This window comes from Amborella trichopoda, chromosome 8, assembly GCF_054954075.1.
Source record: "Amborella trichopoda isolate Santa Cruz 75 chromosome 8, AtrichopodaSantaCruz75HAP2 v2.0, whole genome shotgun sequence".
NCBI classification, from domain to species: Eukaryota; Viridiplantae; Streptophyta; class Magnoliopsida; order Amborellales; family Amborellaceae; genus Amborella; species Amborella trichopoda.
In genome coordinates, this window is record NC_142343.1 from 41,499,064 (window position 1) to 41,524,520 (window position 25,457).

General features: G+C 35.4%; 2 protein-coding genes across 7 annotated transcripts; both read right to left on the reverse strand.

Annotated features, from left to right (window-relative positions):
- Window positions 1-411: 411 nt before the first annotated feature.
- On the reverse strand, window positions 412-10,339 carry LOC110007199 (methylesterase 17). Of its 5 annotated transcripts, XM_020666837.2 has the most exons (4): window positions 9,838-10,318; window positions 9,289-9,429; window positions 1,960-2,085; window positions 412-957 (listed from the first exon to the last, which is right to left on the reverse strand). In XM_020666837.2, exons 1-4 carry the CDS (start codon window positions 10,066-10,068, stop codon window positions 676-678), a joined length of 780 nt encoding a protein of 259 aa, XP_020522496.1. In that variant the 5' UTR covers window positions 10,069-10,318; the 3' UTR covers window positions 412-675. The 5 variants fall into 5 exon arrangements, with proteins under 5 accessions (XP_020522496.1, XP_020522497.1, XP_088731149.1 ...); XM_020666838.2 differs by lacking the exon at window positions 1,960-2,085 and having other exon boundaries at window positions 9,838-10,331; XM_088875023.1 differs by lacking the exons at window positions 412-957; window positions 1,960-2,085 and adding an exon at window positions 3,366-3,448 and having other exon boundaries at window positions 9,838-10,332.
- Window positions 10,340-15,290: 4,951 nt separating this feature from the next.
- Window positions 15,291-25,200, reverse strand: LOC18433580 (putative apyrase 1). 2 transcript variants are annotated; one of them, XM_006843664.4, is made up of 9 exons: window positions 24,449-25,200; window positions 22,842-22,970; window positions 22,562-22,618; window positions 21,844-21,936; window positions 19,739-19,944; window positions 19,346-19,437; window positions 18,658-18,875; window positions 17,608-17,797; window positions 15,291-15,944 (listed from the first exon to the last, which is right to left on the reverse strand). In XM_006843664.4, the coding sequence occupies exons 1-9, from the start codon at window positions 24,770-24,772 to the stop codon at window positions 15,832-15,834; spliced, it is 1,422 nt and encodes a 473-aa protein (XP_006843727.1). In that variant the 5' UTR covers window positions 24,773-25,200; the 3' UTR covers window positions 15,291-15,831. The 2 variants fall into 2 exon arrangements, with proteins under 2 accessions (XP_006843727.1, XP_088731150.1); XM_088875024.1 differs by having other exon boundaries at window positions 24,351-25,200.
- Between the last annotated feature and the right edge of the window lie 257 nt (window positions 25,201-25,457).

Sequence of the window (25,457 nt, forward strand, 5' to 3'; positions counted from 1 at the left end):
CACTATCATATATATATATATATATATCATAAGGCTTTGAGCACAGATCCATGATATGCATGTAGCCCCTAGATTTCATATCTGAAGGCCAAAGATGATTGTGACTTCTTCAAGAGATAAGAAGCCCAATTTTATACTTCCCATACTGTACTAAATATGTATGTAATGAATATAGGGCAGCTTCCATCCATGACCAACAAGAGAGAGATACAAACTCTACCTATAGAGAGAGAGGTCCCTTTATTACTCATATAAACAGGTGAGAAAGCTCAATCTTTTTCTTACTCATGTAAACAAGGGAGAACACACATAAACAAGAGGGAGTGTTCAATCCTTTTGTAACTCATGTAAACAAGAGAGAGAGAGAGAGAGAGAGAGAGAGAGAGAGAGAGAGAGAGAGAGAGAGAGAGATTGATTGATTATGTGTTCAATCCTTTTATTACACATATAAATAATAAAAGAGAGTTTCCTTTTATTACGCATGTAAACAATAAAAAAGGCCCATGAATGTGAGACCCCTAGGCCCCCTTTCTACTTACATAATCCCAATCCTCAACAATCTTAATCCACTCCCTACCATATAATAGTAACCAAATTCATTACTCTTAATGTGAGTTTATTTGATCAACATCAAGAAATAAATAAACAAAACACACAAACCCTTCATTGAGTATCTTAGTCACAATACATAGTGGAGGCCTTGATCAACAAGTTGTGTAATTCTTTGGGTTTAGAGAAAAATGGACTATGGTCAGTATCAATGGACATGACCTCATTTGGTGGCCATTTTTTAATTAGCAGTTCTTGGTTTTCTAGCTTCAAAACTTCATCTTTTGTAGTCTTTATATAAACACGGTTGACCTTATCAACCTCCCCTGAATTTTCCCCTTCAAATTTTGCTGTGAGTAAAGCCATCAGTGGCCCTGGCTTCAGGAGCATGGATGCCAAGGTGCAGTCCTGGATTCCATGGAAAATCATTGTCATGAACTTATAAAAAAGGGATAATCATCGCCCTACATACAAACAGTAAGGATGGCAAAGAGCTGGGCCAAGGCAGGTCAGCCTTGGCTTGAGCCCAGGTCTAGCCCTAGCTCAGATCAGGCCGGAAGGGCCATGTAGAATTGAACAAAGAAAGCGTACAAAAGACAAAAAAGGGGCTTAGCCATCCTTGGCCCCTTGAGCCAGTCTTGGGGCCGAGGTAGCCTAGCGGTCGGACTCGAGCTTTTCCCAGCCAGACACTGGGCTGCCCGGCTTATTTCCTAGACATAATAAATGCTTACAGTCCAACTCCCATGAGAGCACACTATACATTTACTTCCTCGAGCACAAAACCGACAATTAATTTATATTTTTGATACAAAAATTTATGGATTTACTTTAGAATCACATGGTTATCTTTTTGTTTACCAGTAGCCCAGGAGATGCTTTTCCATCAACAAAGATATAAAGCTAGGGTTGATCTCATCAACAAAGGGTATGGCAACATATACTGGTGATTATTTCCAAATCTAAAGTGACGTGCATTTTCTTGTAATAACGTATGATAAAGTGTTCCATGGCAGGAGAATTATACACATCTAACTCTATTTGGTAGGCTCCCGAATAGAAATAAATGGATAAAATAAATAAAGTTAACAGAAAAAGAATATTATATAAGGTGGCAACCGTATTTGTAGAAAGTTACAATGTTATATAAGATTACAATGTTATATACAATATTTTTTAGTTGTACAGTGTAGATTGGACATGCTTTTTAGGACAATATTAAATCTAAACCATTCATTTTAAATTACTAATGTCGATTACTAGAACCCTTTTGAAACTGATGAGGTTGCCGCCTTGTATAAGCTTTTTTTAAATAATAAAAAAAAATGCTCCTAATTATCAAATGTTAAACGACCTATAATTTCAAATTGAAAATAAATAAATTTGGGAAAAAAATTGATCCTAAGGCATTACCTCTTCTGGGCTGCATTGATATAGACTTTTTCGTAGTAATTCAGGCTTAAAAATGACGCTCGTCGGAGGCTGATCCTGCCCAAGCCCAAATTTGAAGTCGGCCACATCTGCCATGCTCGGAGCGGACTGTGGTATTAACATAATACAAAATTTAATTAGAAAAATATCATAAAATTAAAATTAAAATCAACAAAAAATGTGGATTCTAAGATAAATCTCTCCAAAATAAGGATTGACAAGATATTTATGCTTTTAATATTGTGGGATTTATTGAAAGGGAATGGCTACTCCCATGTGTTTTACTCCATGGAAAATCATGGTTGGCGGTAATAGATATCATAACTCTACCAATATTTAAATGGGAATAGTGAAAACAAGCGTTTCTACTATAGCTAGCTAATGGCACATGCCTCGCAAAATGCTTGTGGTGACAGATTAGATGAAATATTTAAAATATTTTTTAATAAAATATTTTTTTTTTTATTTCATTTGTAAGTAAATATAATTTCTGTAGCAGTTTAATTTCTATCTAATATTTTTCAAACTTTTCCTTACGCTCTATACGAGCTAAATATTATCGTGGATATTCTTATTTTTAATAGAAATAATTAGCACATGAATGGCTATTCTAATTTCTTCTTCTTTTTTCTTGCTTTTATTCCTAACCCTTATATTTTAAATGAGGACATCCGTAAAACATAAAAGAGATTTCTAAAGAGAACTTTATTATTAGAATTTGATAATTTGGATTTGGCAGAGAGCTAGAGAGATCAAGAAAGGAAAAAGCTTATATAAGGTTTCAATTTTTATAATATATATTATAAAAGTAATGTGCACCTCATAAATCCTATAGAAAAGAGTAATCCGAAGTTGGAAAACCTTCTATTAGATCATTTCGACATCGAGATGTTTCATGCTCGAAAAATATATATCTAAAAAAAAAGAATTTTAAGTCTTAAAAATAATATATTTTGTAATATCTATTTTAAACGTTTTCAAGTGTTTATATCAAGGATTTGGGAGGACTCATACTATTCTCGTGTGGGCTCCCTGTAACACCTATTTTTTATATAGATATTGGATCCAAATTTCTAGAGATCCATGATCCACATTATGATGATCATGAATGTAAAAAATAAAATAAAATAAAATTTTAAAGCACTTCTGTAAAAAAAAAAAAAGGTGTCCTATCCATTGGATAGGAATCTTTAGTTGTGGAAGTTTATCATCAAGATAGATGTTCGTGATTGAGCGGGCTAGTGAGTTCGCTGCTCCGCATAAAAAAATTTCTCAACGATTTCTACTTTTTAAAAAAAAAATTAAATTTCATACTACGGGTTGAACATGAATTTTTGAACCATCGTAAGGCTTTCGTCATAAAAATTACATCTTCAGGCAAAATGTAGAGTTGTGCCTTACTTGTATCGTGTAAGGTGTGCACCTCATAGAAACTTCACGCTTTGAAAAATGTAGAGCAAAAAAATTGGTGCTGCAAGAAAACATATGAACAAAAAGAACTTATTATGTGTCATTGCATGGGGGTGGCAATGGACCTGACTAGACTTGGGGCCCGACGGGAAGACCCGACCTTGGATCCAAATTTTGGACCCAAAATATCTGGTTCCAAAATCTAGACCCGAATACCATTCGGGTTTAGGTCTGGGTCCAGCCGGACTTGACCCCTATCTGACGCGAATGATATGGGCATATGCTATGTGGGTATTAATAAATGCTGCCAATACGTTTGTTTCATAAGAATTTCCAGTTATTACATAAAACAGTAAGGAATGTGGGTATATAATCGTATTCATAAATGTCGTGCAATACTGTAAATGTTGCTAATAATAATATGGGTATATGACGGTTAAGAAAAGGGAAAAAAAAGAAGAAGAAAAAAGCTCATAGTCAGAGAGTGGCAATGGACCAACCAGACCCGAGACCCGAAGGGTCGGGTATAGGTCCAAATTTTGGACCCAAAAGATCGGCTCTGGGTCCAAATCCTAGACCTTAATACTACTTCGCTGGACCCAACCTGTTGCCATCCCTATTGTTAAATATGCCTTCCCATGCAAATGAAGAGTGCCAGATGTGGTAACACAGACATGGTGCAATACATCTCATAGTTACCGGGAGCGAAAGCGAGAACGGCTCCGGTTCCGAGAATGGGAGTATCTGATCGAGGGTTGCCTAAAGCTTTGGAGCTCGGGAAACGAGTTTTGGTGAGGATAAATGTTGCAGATCGAAATCCCGTATGAACATGGAGCACATTCCGATGCATTCGGATCGAAGTCCTTATTTAACGGGAACGTGTTCCATGTAAAATGAGATCATGTTCCCATGTTCATTAGGATCATGCTCCCATAGACAACAGGAATGGGATCCTATTTAAAGTTGAGTCGTGCCCCCCATCTAAGAAAAATGCATTCCTATTTGAAATGGTTCGAGCTTTATTCAAGGTTGGATTGTGTTCCACTTAATTTGGAGCCAATCTCCACCTATCCTCTCTCTCCTCTCTCTCTCTCTTGACCAGACATTCACCACCTCTTCACATTCACTACCTCTTCAACCTCCGCACCCCTAATCCAATAGACCCATCTGCCAAAGCGCCCCACTATATCTCTAACTTCATGAACACATTCGTCGGACTTCACAGTGAGTGGACTCTTTCTCTCTCCTCAGAAAGCACAAAAGCAACAAAAATCTACATACACATCTCAACCTCGCTTGCTAGTAGTTGGGGACCTCCATTGCGATCTCCAAAGGGCCAAACAAGCTCTGAAAAAATCTTCGATAAAAACCTATTCATTAGATTGCAGGCAACTCCACAGTTGTGAAGCTTGGTGATATCTTTGATAGACGAGAAGAAAAGTTCAAGCTCCTTTATTTTTAAGAAAAACTCAAGGAGGACGAAGAGAAATCAAATAGGAAGCTGTTAATTTTACAAGGAAACCATAAAAGCGTGAATATACAAGGAGATTTCATGTATGTTATAAAAGTTGGCTTTGACGAATTCAAGAATTGGGGTAACTGGTTTTCTATAGGAATTCAAATGAGAAATATTTATAAGGGATTGGAAAAGCAAATTAACATTTTTAATGGAGTACCCAAAAATTACCCATCTGGAATTAAGGTTCGAATAGCTGCTTTGAGTCCTGGAGGCCCAATTTCTCTGCATTTTTCAGCTGATAATGCTACTATTTTAATGGTGGGTGGCTATGTTTTTGTTCATGGTGGTATCCTCCCTAAGGATGAAGTTCTGAAAATTAAGGGATTGTGATCCTAAAATTCTGGGAGCAGGGAACTAATTTGTTTGGGAACTCGTTCCATGGGATAGTGGGAGTGAGATCCGTGTAGTACCGAGAGCGAGCTCCATTGTGAATAGGATCGAGAATCTTAAAACTAGGAGCGAGCTCCCAAAAACTTGAAAACGAGTTCCAAATGAGATGCCGGCCACAAAGTGCCGGATCTGGGTCCCGGAGCGCCACCCTAGTTGGGTGTTCCCAGTAACTATGGTACATCTACGCATCAAATTGTATTGCATTGTGCATGGGTCTGTGATTTTAAGCAGCTTTGGCCACATAAAACCCCATAAAACCAGTTGCTCACACCAGAGTTGCAAACTCGGTTGGTCCAATTTGGAACTGGCCGGTCAAACTGGAATCGAGCACTGGCCGATTCGATTTTGGCTCGTTTTTGGTGTTTGGGCTGGGTATTTTAAAAAGATTATATAAAATCCCAAAAAAAAGAGATTTGTTTGTAGTGTCTTTTTTAATGTTTTTATTATCTTGGCAAATATTGGAAAGTGTTTTGGCAATGAATTCTTATTATATTTTCCCTCTTTTTTAGGAATTACAAAATTACCCCTGGGCATAAATCGAATTTTTAAAATCCAAATTTTCACTGATTTTCAAATTCGTTTGGATGTGATGTTTAATCATTCTGTAAGCATACTTTTTATATTTTTTTAGATTTATTTTGTATTTTTTATTTTTTAACACTTTTTGCCGGTTGAACAGGCCGGTTTACCAGTTACTCAGAACCGGCCATTGGCCGATTTCTTAGGCCGGTTAGATTTTTTGGACATTGGTTCACACTCATTCAATGTTTGAGAATTTGGATCGTCAAAGTGAATAGGCCCTCCATTAGACCGGTCCAAATCAACGATCCAAATAGGCAAAAATTGGTTAAAAAAATATTCTCAAACATCTCGAGAGGGACCTTGATCGCCTAACCACCAATTCTAATATGTATCAGCAATTCCCGATCCTGAGCCCCCTCCCTCTCTTGAAAGTTGAAACATTCATCTAAAGTTCTGAAACATGGCTCAATTGTCTGATATCTTCTCCACAAATTAAGGTGAAGCGCCAGGTTTTCTGGACATCATATTTAGGGTTGGAAGAGCAAAAACATGCTTGTAAGTAAGTAAAGTTATGTAGGCTAATGTTGCATATTTGCATTATGGATTATCATAAATTCATAATCGTTTGTTTCGGCCACAAAATTTTCTTTTTCTATGAAAGTACTACAAAATTCTTCAAGGTGGTTGTGGGCCATACAAAAGTCCATAAAATCATAACGTGGCTTACATCATAGAATCTATAGTACTTAGAAAACGAATATTCCCATAAAAACCTACAACCATAAAAGGGCCATATTACCCCTTATCCCGCTGACTAACCAAATTACCTTCTCATTAAATACTACACCCAATATTAAAAAATCGCGGTTGCCCGATCTCAACTCGGACCACTAATAATTGACCTGGTTTTGAGAAGGAATTGGTACCTATCTGGTCCCCTCTCTTTTTTTTAATTCCCTTTCTTCTTCTTTTTTTTATTTTTTCTTTTTAGCTTTTCCAATGTTTTATTATCTTGATCATTGATTTGAACTAATCCAGATATGCAATCTGACATGGATCAGCACGTTAATTTTTTTTTTTTGGTCAATGTTTAGAGCTAATCATTCAATTTTCCAAATTTAGATCTAAGTCTAGCTAATTTTTGTTGCAAATTAAATATTTGACTATTTATTTATGATAAATTTTTATATATAGCCGAGGCTCTAAACAATTAAATTTGAGCCTCTCAGGAAAATTTCACTAGAAGAGGTTGTTTTGATGCCCAAATATCCTCAAAATGATCATCTCGACATCAAGATGCATGGACAAGATAAAAAAATGGATTTCAAGTTTTGGAAATAGTGTATTTTGTAACGTATTTTTGGACCAAACTTTAAACTTTATAAATAAAGATGAAAATATATTTTAAGGCGATCGCAAATATTTTTAATATTGAAACAATATTTCTCGATACTATTTGAAGGTAGGTTCTAATTTGATTGTTTAGAGCCTAGACTCTATACAAACCACTCCCTTTATTTATTGATGTGAAAATGTCAAAATTATTTTTAGCCATTCGATGGAAAATTTGGTGATTGGAGATAGAGTGCACGACAGTGCTCAGAGTCTTAAAATTCTTTCTCAATATTTTTAAGACATTCTTAGCTGCTCTTTTTCACATCTAATGGCTCAAAATAATTATGCCCGTATTGTGCGATAAAATAAAGGAAAATGGTTTGATAGAGTGGCAACCCTACCAAAACAAATAAAGCCTCAATCATCAAAATATACAATTCAAGCATTGGAAAACCTTTACATCGATCATCTCGGCTTGAACATAATAGTTGTGAAGAAAAATGACAATTTTAAGCTCTAAAAATCATGTATATGGTAACAAATTATCTAGACAGTCTATTTCACCTTAAAATTAAGTGTTCATAAGTCCGCAACATCTATAACATGTTTTGAGTTTCGAATTTTATTATCAATGTTAGAAATTGATTTAGATCCATCATGGAGATTTCCATTCAAGCCGAAAGTGTTTTCCAAACGAGAATCTGAGACGAGGCTTTATTTTGTTTTAATAAAGCCTAGGAAACTTCATCCTTCACTATAAAGTCCTATAGTATACAATGACATTCACCCTTTTCTATATGACCTTGTTTCCGGAGTTTGTGGCCAACAACCTTGAGCCACAGCTGGATCCTCTTAATTTCCCCATGATTAAAACATTAACCCATAACCAAAGTCAAACGACTCTATGCTCCCCCTAGAGCACACTGTTCATTTGTCCCTTTAATTTAAACCCACGACAAGAATATCTTTAGTACCCAATATTTTTGGGATGCCACCAAGAATCAACCTAAAAGAAAGGAATATTTTCAAATCATATTCTGTCATTGCCTCAAAAAACAACATCCTAATATTGAGATCTAATTTTCGGTAGAATTGAAAAACTCAAAAATCCAATTTTCCTTTTTTTAAAATAACCATTCAGTACTGGATCCCAAAATTCCATCAAATTTTTTTTCCCAAGTAGCTCCTCTGCCCAAGGGAATAAGCATACAGTGATCTCCCGCAGAAGGACAGTGTACTCAACCAAATAGAGCTGCTTTATTGTATCTCACCACTAAATTGTTGCACGTGCTTGGATTTGCAAAAAACAACTATGCCTAAAATTACACTATTAACAATAGGAAAAGTATACAATGAAACAAGGTGGTCACAATTAATCTCGAACATTAGATGTAAAATTGGATGGCTACATTTATTTCGACGACCAAACTCAAACTTTAAAAGAAACTTTTTCGAACTTCGTAACACATCTAAGCTATCAAATTTCACATCGGATGGTTGTAACTACTTGTGACCTCATTGTTTCAAAAGTAACCAATCTCATTGTATACAATCCCTTAACAATATAATAAGGTCAATAGCTAAAGCTACGAGACGCATGTGTATTGAAAATAGGTGCGGTTGGTATGGAGCCGAGGCTCTAAACAATCAAATTAGAGCCCACCTTCAAATAGTATCGAGAAATGTGATTTCAATACTGCAAATCTTTGTGATAGCTTTAAAATAAATTTTCATATTTAATTACAAAATTTAAAGCTTAAAATATAGTGTGGATCGACCATATCTATAAAACTTGAAAATCGTAAAAACTGACGGTCCAAAAATGTGTTACAAGATGTACTATTTCCAAAACCAGAAATCTATTTTTTTTCTCATGTCCATGCATTTCCATGTCGAGATGATTAATTTGACGATAATTTGGTAACAAAAGAACATCTTCTAGTGAAATTTTTGATGTGGGCTCTAATTTTATTATTTAGAGCCTTGACTCTACCGTTTGAAAATACACAGGATCATTCCCTGTTTTTAAGTATTATTATTATTGTTAGTTATTATTATTATTATTAATAAAGTGCAATAAACAATAATTAAGAGGGAAAATTGAATGTAAAAAAAAGAGAGAGAGAAAAGCTTACTTGGAGATCTTCATCAGTCTTGAAGCCGTTTCTCAACATGGCAGCTGTGATGTATATACAAAGACTTATTTTACTCTTCCCAAAAACATGAGTGGCATGGGTTAAGCTCAACCCACCAGCACTATGCCCAACCAATATTATCTTCAAAACCAAAAAATTTAAAAAATTAAAAGAAGATCAATTTCATCACTCTAAACTTTAAACTCTAAAGAGGAGAGAGAGTATTGTCTCTCTAAACTCTGAGGGAGAGAGGAAGACAGAGAGAGATTAAAGTCATCACTACAAAGGAATTCAATGCACATTTAGAGAGAGAGAAGTGAAGTTTTCGATGACTGAGCTAAAAGGACGCTTTGGGCCAACATGAAAACATCAAGGAAACAGATTACTTTGAGAAATTTTATGAGAAATTCAACCCATCCACTCTCTCTTATCAAATAACTGAATCCATCCTCTCTCTCTCTCTCTCTCTCACTCTCATCAAATAAACGTACCCATCTTTCTCTCTCTCATAAAATAAAAGAAACCATTCTCTCTCACACACACACACACCTTTTCATCCTCAGGGATTGTCAATATGAGATCAATAAGGGGCTTATTGTACTCTTCGAATGAAACAATAGAGTCCGCATTTTTGGGATTTATTCCAGCACCACCGAGGTCGACTGCGGTGACTTTGAAGCCTGAATTCTTCAAAAGAGAGGCAATTTTGTACCAACACCAAGCACCATGACAAACCCCATGAACTAGAACCACGTGTCGAGTTCCCGGAACTTCACCCATGAGATTTTCCGGCGATAAATTGCCACCAATCTAAAAAAAAAGACTGAATGTGAATTGAGAGAGAGAGGGGGATGGGTGCCACAAATAATGTGTCTATAAGGGCTGAGGAATGAGAGAGAGGATGTGAGAGAATATTGGACAGAGAATAAAATTAGAAGAAGTTAATGGGAGTCTATAAATCCTTTTGAAACTTCTTACAAAATGCTTAAATGCATGTAATGATCACAGGTGCTTTAAAGACAAATGTGAACCCACATTTGCTAAATTCACATGTCAAATTGTCAACATTTGCTAAATTTATACATGTAAATTATTTTTGTGGAAGCAAATTCATTATCAGGTTTCTTGGTAGTATGCAATACTTATACGAGTTAAATTCTCTATCATTTTGGGGGGGCAAAAGATATACGCTCCCGGAGGAGCATACCGTGCATTTACTCCCTCGGGTAAGACCCTATTTGGGCGTAGTTTTAGAAAATCAAATTTATGAGATTTAACATCCTTAATTGGACAACATGATGTCCTAGGCTCCATACTCGTTAACATTTCAATAAAAACTTTTCTTCAATCGGTGTTAACACACTGCTTGCCGTATGTCACCCCTGCAGTCCATTTTTAAAGCTTAAAAAGTGACTCAAGCATTTTCAGTCAGAGGCACTGCCTATCGAAGGCACCTAAACAACCTCAAAAATAAATAAGCCATACTCCCTCTATTTTGACTCCCAAAAAATAACATTTCTAAGAGCGAAAAAAGACCGTCCAAATTTTAGATACTCAAATCTAATTGTTTAGAAACTAGAAATCTATTTTTCTATTAAAAAATATCACCAAGTGATTATAAAGTGGATCATAAAATTTAAAATTGAGAGTATGATAGCAATTCTCAAGTAATTTTTGCTGAGAGAGTACTTGTACAGTACATTCCTACGATAGACCATCATGGGAAAAATCGCCTTACTCGAGGAAAAAGTCAAATATTGTTCAAATTATTAATTATAAGTAATTTTTGCTGAGAGAGTAAGTGTACAGTATGCTCCAACAATATACCATCATGGGAAAAATCGCCTCATGTGAAAACGTCAAATAATGTTGAAATTTTACCACCCTTTTTTATATCTTTAAATGACGAAGCCGGCCGGGACTCTTGTTCTTGTAGACCCCATAAATACATAAGGAACAAAACAAAACTGCCACGATTTTAATTTGGTAGGACTTTGACTATTTTTAAATTTCCTGAATTCAAGCGGTGAGTAAGTCATCCAAAATATTTACCACTAAAAGATACGAAAAGAATAAGGGATTGAATACAATGACACTATTTATTTTTTTGTATAGGGAGATTACAATTACTTACAACCGTTTGATGTAAAATTTGATAGCTTAAGTGTGTCATAAAGTTCGAGAAATTTTTTTTTAAACTTTGAGCTTGATCAATGAAATAGATGTAGTCACCTAATTTCACATCCAATGATCAATATTAATTGTGACCACCTTGTACCAAAAGTAAATGATCTCATTATATATTTTCCCAAATAACATATATATATATTGGAGAGAGATAGATAGCATAATTATCAAGACTAGACCGGACTGGTCAGACAGTTGACTGGTGTTGGTCCCTTGATCGGAGAGCTGATCAATATCTTGGCTGATTGAATATGAAAAAAAAAAAAAAATAGATTTCTTAAAAAACCAATCAAAACTTGTTTGATCAATTCTACTAGTCGAACATATTGGTTTTGACCTATCTGGCTAAAAAATTCTTCGACAAATATTTGGAATATCTTGCATAAATTTTTACCTTTATTTTTTAATTCACTTTAATTAATTTAATTAATAGCTACATCAGTTTTAACTGAACCAAACTCCTTAATAGTTTTACAGCGAATCACATCCTTATGAGAGAGTAAAAGGGAGAAATTTACATTACATTTCTTACAACTCTTGGTTGTGGGAAACAAATTGCAAATTAAAGAAGAGAAAGATGTAAATACAATTTTTGATATTATTATTGGTATAATAATATCAAGTGACGAAGGAGAGAGGTGGCTCTTGATATTATTATTAGGAAAGAGACTAAGGAGAAGTTTAAATGGAGGCCAGCAAGCGCAAGAAGATAAAATCCACGTCAGTGTTCTTTATGCATCTTCACTTTGCTTTTTTTATTAGTGAAAAGAAAGCTTCCAAGCACTAACCACCACTTACCACATGCATGCTTGTCCTTAGTGTACCTCACTCTATCTAACGAACGCTTTGTACTTGTCCCTTACTCCTCTCTCTCTCTCATCTATTTGCTTAAGAAAAAAAGTCTATATAAATAAGAGGCTTCAAACAATCAAATTAGAGCCGCCTTCAAAACTTTTGTTAGAAGAATGAGATTTTGGGTTAGTTAAGTTTCTAATTCTAAAGAAATAAAGTCTCTTAATTGCTCTCAAGATACTCTTTTCGATAATGGTTTAGCGGTGAAAAAGATGTTGATAGACGATATTACTCGGTTAGGATAGCAGATATAGAAGAGAAAATCGGTGATAATTTTTTATTGATGTTTAGATAGATATATTACTTCTTGTAACTCAAAATTGTAATTTTCATTGTAATAGTGGATTTAAACTTCCTGATTGATGTAGCCCCTACAAGATAAACCACATAAGTTGTGTGTGGTGGTGTGTTTGTTTATGTTTGTTTTATTTCTTGCACTCGATTTATATTTGTATTCATCTACTTTGCTAACACTACTTTGAGTAAGAGCCTAGTATTTAGGATTTACCGTTCCGTAAGCTAGGGGTTTCTGAGTAACCTACAATGTCCACCTATAATCATTTCATTTCGCATTTTAAGTATTATTTCAGGCCCGTTTGTAAATCACTCTGAATAGTTAAAACTCTTGTGGCCATGGCCCTCCCTCTCCCTCTTTCATTTCCAACACACACAAATCTACTATGTTCTTAAACAGCCCTCTCTTTTCTACGTTCTTGTGGCTCATGAGACTCTCTCTCTCTCTCTACGTGGGAGTGGGACCATCGCTGTATCATGACCACTAAATGCTCTTATTATTTATGTATATAGAGAGGGTGCGGTTTGTACTGAGCCAAGGGTCTAAACAATCAAAGTAAAGAGACAGGTGAAATGGGTACAATGTGGCTCCTGGTGATACTTTACGTCAAGGCCAATATATGTTGCCGCCAGAGCAGAAAAGAGTGGGAATCCAAATCCGAATCCCTTTTCTAAAGCTTACATGAGCCGCATTTCGTTACTGAGGAATGACAAATTTACCTTTGTCCATGCTGGCATAAAAAGAACGTCAAGGCAAATGACAACTTTAATCATAGATAGCGATCCTAAGTAGGGATGGCAATGGACCCGACGAGACCCAGGATTTGACGGGTAGACTCGATCCCAAGTCCGGGTATGGGTCTAAATTTTGGACCCGTATATGTTATTTATAAATGTCGCCAATTAGTTTGTTTTTTAAGAATTTCCAGTTATTACATAAAACAGTAAGGAATATAGGTATTTGTGGTATTCGTAAATGTTATGCAATCCTCTTAATCCTGTCAATAATATGGGTATATGGTGGTTAAAAAAAGGGTATAAAAAAAAAAAAAAAAGTTTATATTAGTGCAAGGCTCTCTAAACAATCAAATTAGAGCGCACTTCAAAATTTTGATTAGAAGATGTTGTTTTGATGTCCAAATATCCTCAAATTGATTATCTCGATATCAAGATGCATGGACATGAGAAAAAATGGATTTCAAATTTTGAAAATAGTGCATATTGTAATGTATTTTTTGACCGTCAAGTTTTCAAGATTTTCAAGTTTTCATAGATTTACTCAATCGACACTATATTTGAAGATTTCAATTTTATAATTAGAGATGAAAATATATTTTAAGGCTATTACAAAGATTTCCAGTATTGAAGCCACATTTCTCAGCACTATTTGAAAGTGCGCGCGCTAGATTTTGATTGTTTAGAGCCTTGACTATGAAAAACATTGTGCTATGTAACACTGCTATAGGAAGAGAAAGCAAGAGAAATTAAAACCATTGTACAATAAAGTAGCACTGCTATAGAAAAAGGGTGCGGTTTCTATAAGGTTGCAACCTTAAACAATCCAATTAAGACGCTCCTCCAAATTTATCATAACATGTAATTTTGGTGTAAATTTAATTAGAATTATCTCAAAATCCATTTTCATATTTAATTATAAAAATTTAAGCTCCAAAATTGTTAAAATCAAGTTGATCTATAAACATATGAAAATCTTGAAAATAGATTGTCTAGATAATTAGCTGCAAAGTTGATCTATAACCATGAAAATTTTGAAAATAGACGGTCTATATAATGTATTGCAAGATGCACTATTTGTGGGATTCAAAATCTTTTTTTTTTCCATATTCATACATCTCAATGTCCAGATGATCAATTGGAGGGTTTTTCAGCATTAAAACAATATTTTCCAATAGATTTTGGAGGTTCATCTTTAGTTTTACATTTTAAGGTTGCAAACTTATATAAACTTTTCTTAGAAAAAAAAGCAAAAAAAGAAACTTTTTTTAGAAAAAAAAAGCAAAAAAAAAAAAAAAAAAAGACCCAATTTTGGCATACGAAGAGGGTATATCCTTTGTTTAGAGTCATTTAAGAGTGAGAACGCATTTTGGACGATCAATAATGGTGCTTAGCATGTCAAGATTTCACGTACAAATATCACATAGAGCTGGTTACAAAGCAAACCCAATCTGTGCTTTGAAACCCTCTCATAGATAAACCCCACCACACTAACAAAGAGCCAATCTAAAAATTTAACTATTTTTTTCCTCAATGAATGTTATTTTTCATCAGAAGAAAAATGACAGATCAGAATTATACAGTCGACCTCAATTAGTTGAAAAAAAACTCAGACGATGATGATGATTTATTCTCTCATTAAATAATTTATTTTTTTAGTATTATTTTAATCTTCCTAAGTACATAGAATTATTTGGTTAGAGAGAGAATCGAGGTTGAAAAAGATTTTAAGAATCGAGAATTTGGAGAGATTTTAAGAGAATTGGAGAAATCATGAGACCGTTTATTTTCACTTGGTACTATAGATTTTTAGTAACACCCACAAACTCCAAGAGATAAGCATTACATTGAGAAAATGCAAAATCTCAAATGAAGACATTTAATTCACCTCACCAAGCATCAAAACGGAGGACCGGAGAGAATTTGACTCACAATTGGTCAATAAAATGTAACAGATTCATTACCATGAGCAAGAGAGAGAGAGAGAGAGAGTTTCACAAACATGGGAGAGAGGGAACTAGAGAGAGAAAGCGAGTCTCAAAAATTCATCACTTTGACGATCGTGGGAGAGAGGGAACTCCAGAGAAATGCACTAATCCAAAGATTGCATGCAACAGTCACAGTCCAGGATTAACTGAAGTTGGAGGCTTCATTAAATAGATCTCCTCTTGTGCAGCTTGAGATACAAAAAGAGAAACTACTCAAATCTCTTTCTTCCCCTCTCTCTACACAGCAGAGCTCATCCCTATTCACAACAAAATGGCCGATCATCGTGAAAAACACTTTTCAATACCAATCTCCTCGCTTCAAATCGTAAATTGCAGCCTCTTCGACTTTGAATATGATACTTATACAAATGAATCCATGTCTGTGTTTTGTGAAGCAACACCCAATAGAACAACAGAATGGCACTCTAGGAACCCTTTTTTCTCCAATGGAACAAAGATCTTATGCCATTGAATGGAAACTAAGAATTCAAATTGCTGATGCAACCTCAATAGCACTACCCAACGGCCATGCAGCTTCAACTGGAAAACCTTTATACTCCACTTGCTTCACCAATGTGATCTCCTGCCATGGATCCAACGCTGCAGTAAAGAAACAATCAGTTATAAGTTCATTCCTCTCTATGTCACACACACTCGATCACTGTCTACACTTTCCGTTCTTTTTTTTGTCCCCTATAGGATGGTAAGAACTGGTATAAAATATAGAACAAGGCTTCACGAGTGCACAGATGTGAGTACACAAACTTGCACTGAACCGGTTTGTGTGAGCGTATGCACATGCACAGATAACCTAACGAACATCCACATTTGAGAGAGAGCGAGAGATATGAAAACTAACAAAAAAAAAAAGGGTAAGGTTTGTATAAGGTGCTCACATCATACTATACAAGTAGGCACACCTTTAAATTTTGCCGGAAGATGTAATTCTTGTGTTGGAAACCTTACAGTGGCTTGAAAATCCATGTATAACACTAAATATGAAGAGCAATGATTTTATGCAACGGTTGCATCATACTATAATACAACGACACTTTCAGAAAACCATGTTTGTGTTATTTGCATGACCCAAAATTTGGCGCACACACTCTCTTCGTCTCCATTATTAATCCCAAAAAAAAAAAAAAAGAGTTCAATTTAGATATGGTCAAAATGAGTCCCTTTCAAAAATGAATCTAGACCATTCATTTGGTGAATTTCAAGATCTTAGCTTTTATAAACTCAAAATCATTTTTTTCTCTTTTAATATTGTTCATCTAATGATAATAAAGTCATCCAAAAAGATTGAAAATGAATAATCCTTCTATGACCTAGATCTAAGCATATCACCAAAATGAACAGCCTATGTTAATTGAGCTAAAGAAATACTTTCTAGATTGTGTTTTCAATTTTATTTTTTATTTTTTTTATTGTTCATTAGAATGAAAAGAGTGTATATTTCAAATTTTGGATCAAACAAATGGCCATAACATGATTTTTGAATGTTGTTGCATTATATTATGATACAACCGTTGCATGAAATTATTGCTCAAATATGAAATTCAAAATTCCAAAAAATAATGCAGATCGAGTAGATCTATAAACACTTGAAAATCCTGAAAATAGATGGCCCAGGTAGCTTGTAACAAGATGCAGTATTTTAAGACTTGATATTCTTCTTTTTCCTTATATCCATACAACTTGAGGTCAAGATGATCAATTGGAAGATTTTCCAACTTCGAAACACTCTTTTCTACTGGATTTTTGAGTTGCACCGTACTTCTATAGTATGAGGTTGCAACCTTACATAAACTTCGCAACTAATTCAAATTTGTGCATTTGGAGTGGGTTGTTAGCTCCTCAGTTTGGCCAAACAGGATCCTTTTTTTCTTCAATCGCAACTAATAAAAATTTGTGTTTGTGTAGTGGGTTAGCAGCTCCTGAGTTTGGCCAAGCAGAACCATTTTTCTGATTTTCATTTCCATTTTCTTTTTGGGGTAAGTTAAAGTCAGCAAAATCTCACATCATTTTCTTTCTTCTCTGTACTTTATCCATTTGCTTTTTCTTTTTCTTTTTCTTTTTTTTGTTTCATGTTCAATTTCTCCTTATTGTTCTATTTTATGACTTTTAAGTCTATTAATGCATGCCTATATTGCACCCAGTCAGCTGCCAAGATCTTATTATTTTTCCACAACCTGGGATGTAAAAACTAATTGGTTAGTAACTTAGAACAAGGCAAAAAAACAGGCAAGGTAAGGAAACATACCGAATCCATCAATGAGAAGCGCGTATTGATAAACAAGGTCCATGCAGAGATAGGGCAGGTTCCCCTCTTCTGCTCGTGAGAATGTCTTCTTGGCCTCATCAAGACTTGATTGGCAAGCCCTCTTGGCTGCATCCTCGAAATCTGCTGGTTTCACTTTGGCAACAGGTTGCTTTGGATCAACAAAACCTGCCTGTTTCATGAGAAGAAAATGCTATTAGCAGTGGTAAAAGAAACTCCGAAGCCTAAAGAGAATGACTTCTTGGTATTACAGGGCAAACACCAATGCAAAAAGAAATCAAGTAATATGAGCAAAAGAGTAATTCTTCAGAAATTATTTGAAAAATTAGAAAGAGAAACGATGGGGAAAGAAAGAAACTAAACTAGAAGAGAAATGCAACACATTATAAATATTGTGAACACAGGAAAATGTTAGACATATAGATCGCTCTGGACCATTTTGAAAGATCTATAGATTCTCAAAATTTTCATTTTTCAACGAACTAAGGAGAATTAAATTAAAACTGCTATATAGGACAATATAAAGAAGGACTCCACCAAACAGAGGGTCCCACACTGTCCATCGTTTCCTTGGGATGTCGATGACCCCAATGGGAAATGGGAAACGATAAGAGATTTAACACTGAATCCATCCGATTTCTTAATATTAAAACAGCATCCATCAACATCCATGTCAAAACTGGTATGAGGAAAACTTCTTGATTTGTCACTCCACCAGAAAACCTCTGATCTGTGCTTTGAAATTTTAAGAAAAGAAATACTTCATATATTGGTGTTATAACACCAATATCTCGTGGGTTTTAGAATATTAATGGAAAATATCATATTTGAAGATATTTTAAAATAGTTTTAGAAAAAGAGCGCCTTTTTGGTGGGGGGGCAAAAACAAAAAGCGCCCCTCCTACAGACTATGATAGTGGGTGCAGAAAATCAAATGGATCCAATGTTGAAATCAGCATGTATCATAGGTTTTTTGAAAGAAAACCCTATAAATACAAGATAAAAAAGTCCGTTAAATTAGAGCATTAGTACCTCTGCAGCTCTATCATAGAAGAAGGAGGCCACAAAAAGATTCTTTTGCCCATCTCCACCACCACCATTCCATATCCCACCAAACGTACACTTCATATGAGTGCATGTTGTGTCATTAACCCTAAGGGCCTTCACAGCAGCCCTTCTACAGCTAGTAAAATCAGATCCAGTGGGTAAAGCCGATGCCTTAAATTGAGTATCTCCATACTTGTAGGACCCTAAAAAAGACAAAAAGAAACCACTGAGATGAAAATCTCTTCATTTTCTATCAAGACATATGAACTAAATCAAATAAACAACAAATTGAAAACTCTGGCAGAAATTGCAAATGGCAAGCCACAACTACTTGGTTTTAGTACATCAAGCACTACATGTAGCATCAAGCACTACATGTACATTTTCGAGTGAGAGAAAATAACATAAACTTCATCAATATTATAGAGGTATTTGACTATCATGGATATGATCTTCTCTGTGATCATGAGTACCACCATATTGAGAGATTACAGCATCATGTGTATAATTGTTGGAAATTAAAAATAAACAAAATAAAAGAATGGAGGTACAAATAAAGAATGAAAAAACACAAGATATTTAAAAACATGAGCATACATATATAAATGTTCATGACACAAAAAGAAAATATGCCAAACAACACATAAAAAAAAGAGGAATCTTCATAACATACCATGAAAGCCTTTTAAAATGCATGGACTATCCGAGTCTCTATCAACTTTTAATATCTCAGCACGAGCTGCCAAAAGTCCATAGTGCAAGTAACTGCATCAATAAGGGGGGGGGGGAAGGAAAGCCGTGTTAAGCGCATACAGGAAAAGATCGGAAAAACAATAAGAAGTAGAGAAATTTAGAATCATAAGTATCCATTGAAATGATGGCTTCTCCAATAAAGAGCCAGATAAAGATTTTTTTTCTTCAATATATTACAAAAAAATGTTCACATCCAACAATCTGAACTGAATTTATCCACTTTGAGCATCCCAATAACATACAAATGAGAATTGTTCAGACACAAAAACATGTCTTGCATAATGTTAAGGCCCATAAAAGGAAAGGCAAGGACCTGTGCACATAAAGGTAGTACTTGGTTCCCTTAAGAAACAGTTCCTTGACATATGTGTCCTCCCCATCTATTATTGTTGGGGCCTTTTTAGCATCCTTTTCTGAAATGGCATATGCCATTTGCACAGAGCCCCCTCCAAGATCAACTATACCAACCGTATGTGAGTAACTTTTCCCCAAATTTCCTAAAAGATGGTTGATAGTAACCTGCACAAGGGAACTCAAACTTAGTAAAAAAACAGTGTAATAATCACAGATCACAATCACAATGTAAATTTCATCTGTCACAAGTGGCAAATCGATAAATGGAACTTTTTTTGATAATTGGATAAAAGTAATTCATTTCTAAAAAGTATGAGATGAGGTATGGTCATAGCAAATGGTACATTCAGAAATTTACAATAAAAATAAAATAAAAAAGGAATAGAAAGGAGACACGACACAGATGACATCAATGAGTTGGAGATGGATAAATCCTAAACGACATGTAAACAACATAATATATCTTAATGTTCAAAGTTTATTGAGTCCTGGAGACATTGTTTGATAACCATTCAGAATGTTAGTGTTGGTTAACGATAAAGAGCAATGATAACCAAGCCAGCAGTTTCTCACTTTAGCAGTGGCTTGAAAATGTCAAATGAAAAAAGGCTGCACACCTAAATCTTGATTTCAGATCAGACGGATTACACTCTTAGTACAAAAACATGCCCAAACTTTAAAATGTAATCATAGAAGACAGAATATCCCCCACCCCCCAATAATGGCACATCAGCTTGCCAAGCAGAAATCCCTGCTTTTTGAAGTTAACCACCACCGTGAAGGGACAGCATGTTCCATTTATAACTACTATGTGAAGAACGCCTGGTCTAAGATGGGTAAGAACCTTAAACTTTCTCTTAACCAATCCCAAGCCCTGGTAAAGGAGGTGGGCTATGTTAGGTAAGCCACCAACGTAAAACTTGGCCAAAACTTCTCATGAATCTAGAATTCACATAGTTATGATCGATGAGACCCAAAACAACGTCAATACAAAGTTGAAACTTTTGAAGGATGCTCTAGACTTTAAAGGTTTTAAAATTAGCCAAACTAAGACATAATATATGGAACACAAGATTAGTAATAATAGGAATAGAGACGAGGAAGTAGATGAGATGGACGGCCAAGAAATACCAAAAAAGGCACACTTTCGATATCTTGGGTCGATAATCCAATAATTGAAAGTTTGAAGAAGATGTCGCACATAGAATTAGAGCTGGCTAAGCGAAGTGGAGATGTGAAACCAGAGTTTTATGTGATCGCCGCATACCAATGAAACTGTAGGGCAAGTTAGGACAGTTGTGAGACCAGCTTTACTTTATGGGGCAGAATGTTGGGCAGTCAAGAAACAACATACCCATAGAATTAGTGTAGCAGAGATAAGGATGTTGAGATGGATGAGTGATACGACAATAAAGGATAGAATTCAAAATGAATACATTCGGAAGAATTTGGGTGTGGCACCAATAGGCAATAAGATGAGAGAAAGTAGGCTTAGATGGGCTAGCCATGTGTAGTGCAGATCCAGTACAACACCTGTTAAGAGATGCGAGTTAGTTCAAGTGGAAAGCTCATGACAGGCAAAGGTAGGGCCTAAAGGACATGTTTGGAAGTAGTGAGAAAAGATATGGAGACTTATGACCTTACAGAGGTTATGGCTCTTAATAGAGCAAAATGGCAGACTATGATTCGTAGCCGCACCCAATTAGTTGGGAAAAGGCTATGATGATGATATAAAGAACACCACTTCTTCTAAACTAAATCATAATTTAATTGATTTTTATGCATTGAACATCTTATAAATTCTGGTAAAAAAATAAATTAATTATCGAATGTCATTCAACCCTATCATTCTATACAAGTCCATTGTGACTGCTGCGAGGCAATCTTGTCTTGTTTAACTGAAAAAATAGCACTTTGCATGTTGATACTCAAGTAGAGTGGCCCACTACACACTCAAACAGGCATAGAGGGCAGGAGAAGATTAAACTAAAACTCGAACATATCCTACATGTTTACAACCCCTGTTTGGTATAATACTTAAATAAACCAAGTTGTAAATTATACCCACTGAAAAGAGCCTTCCTGAGTTCCGTCTAAAACTGTAACCCAATCTGGTTTTGACATCAGAGAACTCTGATCTGCCAATAAATCCCTTACCTGCAAAATATGAATTAAAAATTATCAATTTGAACCGACATTTTCCATACCAATCAACTTTCAAGAAGCAACCTAATAAGAATTACGAATTGAATAACGTCATTCAAAAGGAGAGAGTCTGTTCATTGTTGTGTACCAAGAAAGCAACATCGGAACTCATAAAACATTATCAGTATGGATTCACATAATGATATTTCTTGGTAAATAAGTCAAAACTTTACAATCTCAGAAGTTGATAAAACTGGGAAAAGAACCCAGGATCTTCACGGCTAATAATTGGGAAACTCATCAAAACACCCAATGAACCACAAAACAAGACCACTGAAGTTGAAGGAAATAAAAAGAGCCATAAAAAATAACTGTGGTTTTGAATCTTTTCAAAATCCCCTTTTATTAGCAACATCTCACTGGTGTTACTAAAAAAAGGATGATAGCTTGCCATATGAAACAGGTTTTTACTTTATGATGTGGCTTGTTTAAAGTCAGTCATCTGTTAGAAATACTCATTTTCATTGAGACTATCATGTTATACAGAAGTTTTTCTCTTTGTTTAATTAGATATAAATAGCCTGAAGTTCACATCTATGTAACAAAAAAAAGAAATTGAATTGAACAGAAGACCTACTGCTTGTAAAATTCTATCAGATGAGTCCCCAGGTAACGACCTCAGTCCTGCAGTCGCCTGCACAAACAGTTATAGAAAATGAACACATCAAAATTGATTTTAACAATTTCAATCATTACACAGTATTCTACAGATTACCATGACATCATATGCCTGAAAATTCTCATAGACATAGGGATTAAGGATGCTTTGGTGTGTCTTCAAACAATTTATCTTGTATTGAATTCTATTGTTTAGGTCAAATCATGCACCTAAAGATTGCCAAAGGTTCTGAAATTACCCCAACTCTGACTGGCGTAACCTTGCGCAAGGCTTGGGGAATCACACTTTCAGCTTTGACTAAGAGAGGCTTGAGAGAATTCGCAGCCTCCTCCGGGTTGCTAGCATAATAGCTCAATCCTGGCTTTTTCTGTAGATAAAAGCACAAGGCCATCAAAATGAAATTTTGTAAAAATATTACACAAAGAGGTTCAAAAAAAGAAGGAAAGATTAAGAAGAAGAAATACAATTCACAAAGTATGGTCACAATAATTTCTTATAAATACCTGGAGGCTCATACACTAGTATCTAACAGCCCAAGGCAAAAGATGAAAAGAAACTTGAAATATTGTGGGAACCAATTTAGACCATTATTCACCATGAAAGAGAAATTTCACTCACCATATGTTTGTCAAGTGCAACAATGTAATGCGTGCTTGATTTTAAAATGTGCTGTTACTTTTTGTTTATGAACATCAATTGTTGATAATGTTGCATTGTCATTGTATTCTTACATAGTTTAGTGTGGAGCATCACTTCATGCCTTTTATTTTGTTTTGGACCCATTTTGAAAGACTAATTGCATTGGACCTTTCAGGTTCTATCATTTATTTTGTTCCACAATCTAATTTAGCGAGCTTCAAAGACATTTATTGACAATGCGGGAACACGATCAGATCATAAGTATTCTATTGGAATATACTCAAATATACTTCTTTGTTTCCTTTGCAATGTGAGTTATTTGTGTTTTTTGACAGCTAGATTGCATTTTTAGCTTGATTCCAAAAGAAAGATATTAAATAAACAATTTTTTGTTTTTGCAGATTCCACAAATGAAGGAATTGAAAAGCCAAAAAAATGATAAACTAGTCCTTCTTGGCTCTTCTACCAGTCCAAATATCTGACTAAACGACTCTGAACCTTTGGTACATGATAATTGTCCTGACACTGTAAAATTAAGAAAATTACACAAACCCCAAAAAGTTGAAATCCAGTTCCCAATAAAAGATAAAAGAAAATCCAAACAGAACTGGGACAAGCAGAAAAAAACATCACCATTTCTTGGCAATTGTATCTACATGCATAATACAAGATCAAAGAGAACTGCAACAGAACGATAATAGAAATTAAAAGAGATTAACTATAACAATTGCATAATATATTTTTAGCAAAAACTTTGCAGCTCAAAAGACTTAAACTTATTAAAATTATAGAAACCCCAATAAAATAAAATATTAAAAAATTGAACAAATCAACAAAAGAAGCCCACCAAACCATGTAGCAGATCAATTTCACGTAACTATTCAGCAATTAATCAGCAGCCTAGAGAGTCGGAGTCAATATTCCCCCAAATTCTTGAGGAAAAAATGGAAAAAAGAAAAATTCAACAACAATGCAGTTAATGGGGGTTACATAGAAGGATCTAGAATAATTCAAAAGAAGAGCTTGAGCTCCTTTCATCCGTAAAGGCGCCAACAAGTCCAAAATAAACAAGCAAAAAAAACCCACATTTTCTCTGCAAATCTACTACCTGAACAAAGAGCTCGAGCTCCTTTCCATCCAGAAAAACCACCCTAAACCCAAAATCAAATAACAAAAAGAAACACTTTTCCTCTGCAAATTAAGTACCTGAACAAAGAGCTCGAGCTCCTTCTCAATTGGAACAAGCTCCAAATTCTTATCGAAACAATAGACATGAACCCTACTCCCCGAGCTCCCTGCATCAAAGATCACAGCATAGCTCTTCGATCCATGGACATTCTGCATCTTCCTCATCGAATCCTTTGAAACCCCAGCACTTTGAACCTCAACAAACGTATCGATCTCCTCTGGAACTCGAGGCATCAAGAATAACACGAAGGAGATCAAAAGAAGAGGAACACAAATCACGAGAATTACACCTCTAAACCTGTAAAGTCTTTCTCCCGTGGATTCATGCCTCATTCTCTTCATTTTCTCCCCCGTCTCCGTGAATGACTGGACTTGGCCCTCTAATTCAGCACAGGAAGGGGATCTGTAGCGGATCTGACCGTTAACTTGGGGTTTCAACGGCTGAGCTTCTTGAAGGGGCTCCAGCTTTGGGAGGGCGAATGCGGGGTTGTGGGAATTGTTGTGTGGCCGAGTAGCAGAGGAGCGACGAAGTCCGTTTTAGAGAGAGTCGCAAATTGCAGAGAAAACTTGGTTTAGAGAGAGAAAGTGGGTAATTGTAGAGAGAAGTGTTGGGAATTTTAGAGAGAGAATGGTGAGGAAGTGGGCGACGAAGGAAGAGAGTGGGGGATGGTTGCAGGAATCGGGAAGAGAGTGGATCCAGGATCCCTACTCTTCTTTTTCTCTCTCTCACTTTCTCTCTCTTACTCTCTCTTTCTCTCTCTACTTTTTCTGCAACATTTGGGAGTTACCTCCGGTTTTGAGACCTGGGTTTCTTCCTCTCCCTCCGTGTCGAAAGTGGGTGGCTTGACTAATTCTCAGTACTGTATTTTTTAAATTACGGAAATGCCACCAAAGCTAATCCTAAAGGGGAGCTATCAAATAAGGGATTGTAATTTGTAAACAATTGCAACATTTTCCATCAATGAAGGGGTTAAATCCCTTTTGGGGTCAAGTAAATAATTTGAGGGTTTGTTTTTAAAGATTATAT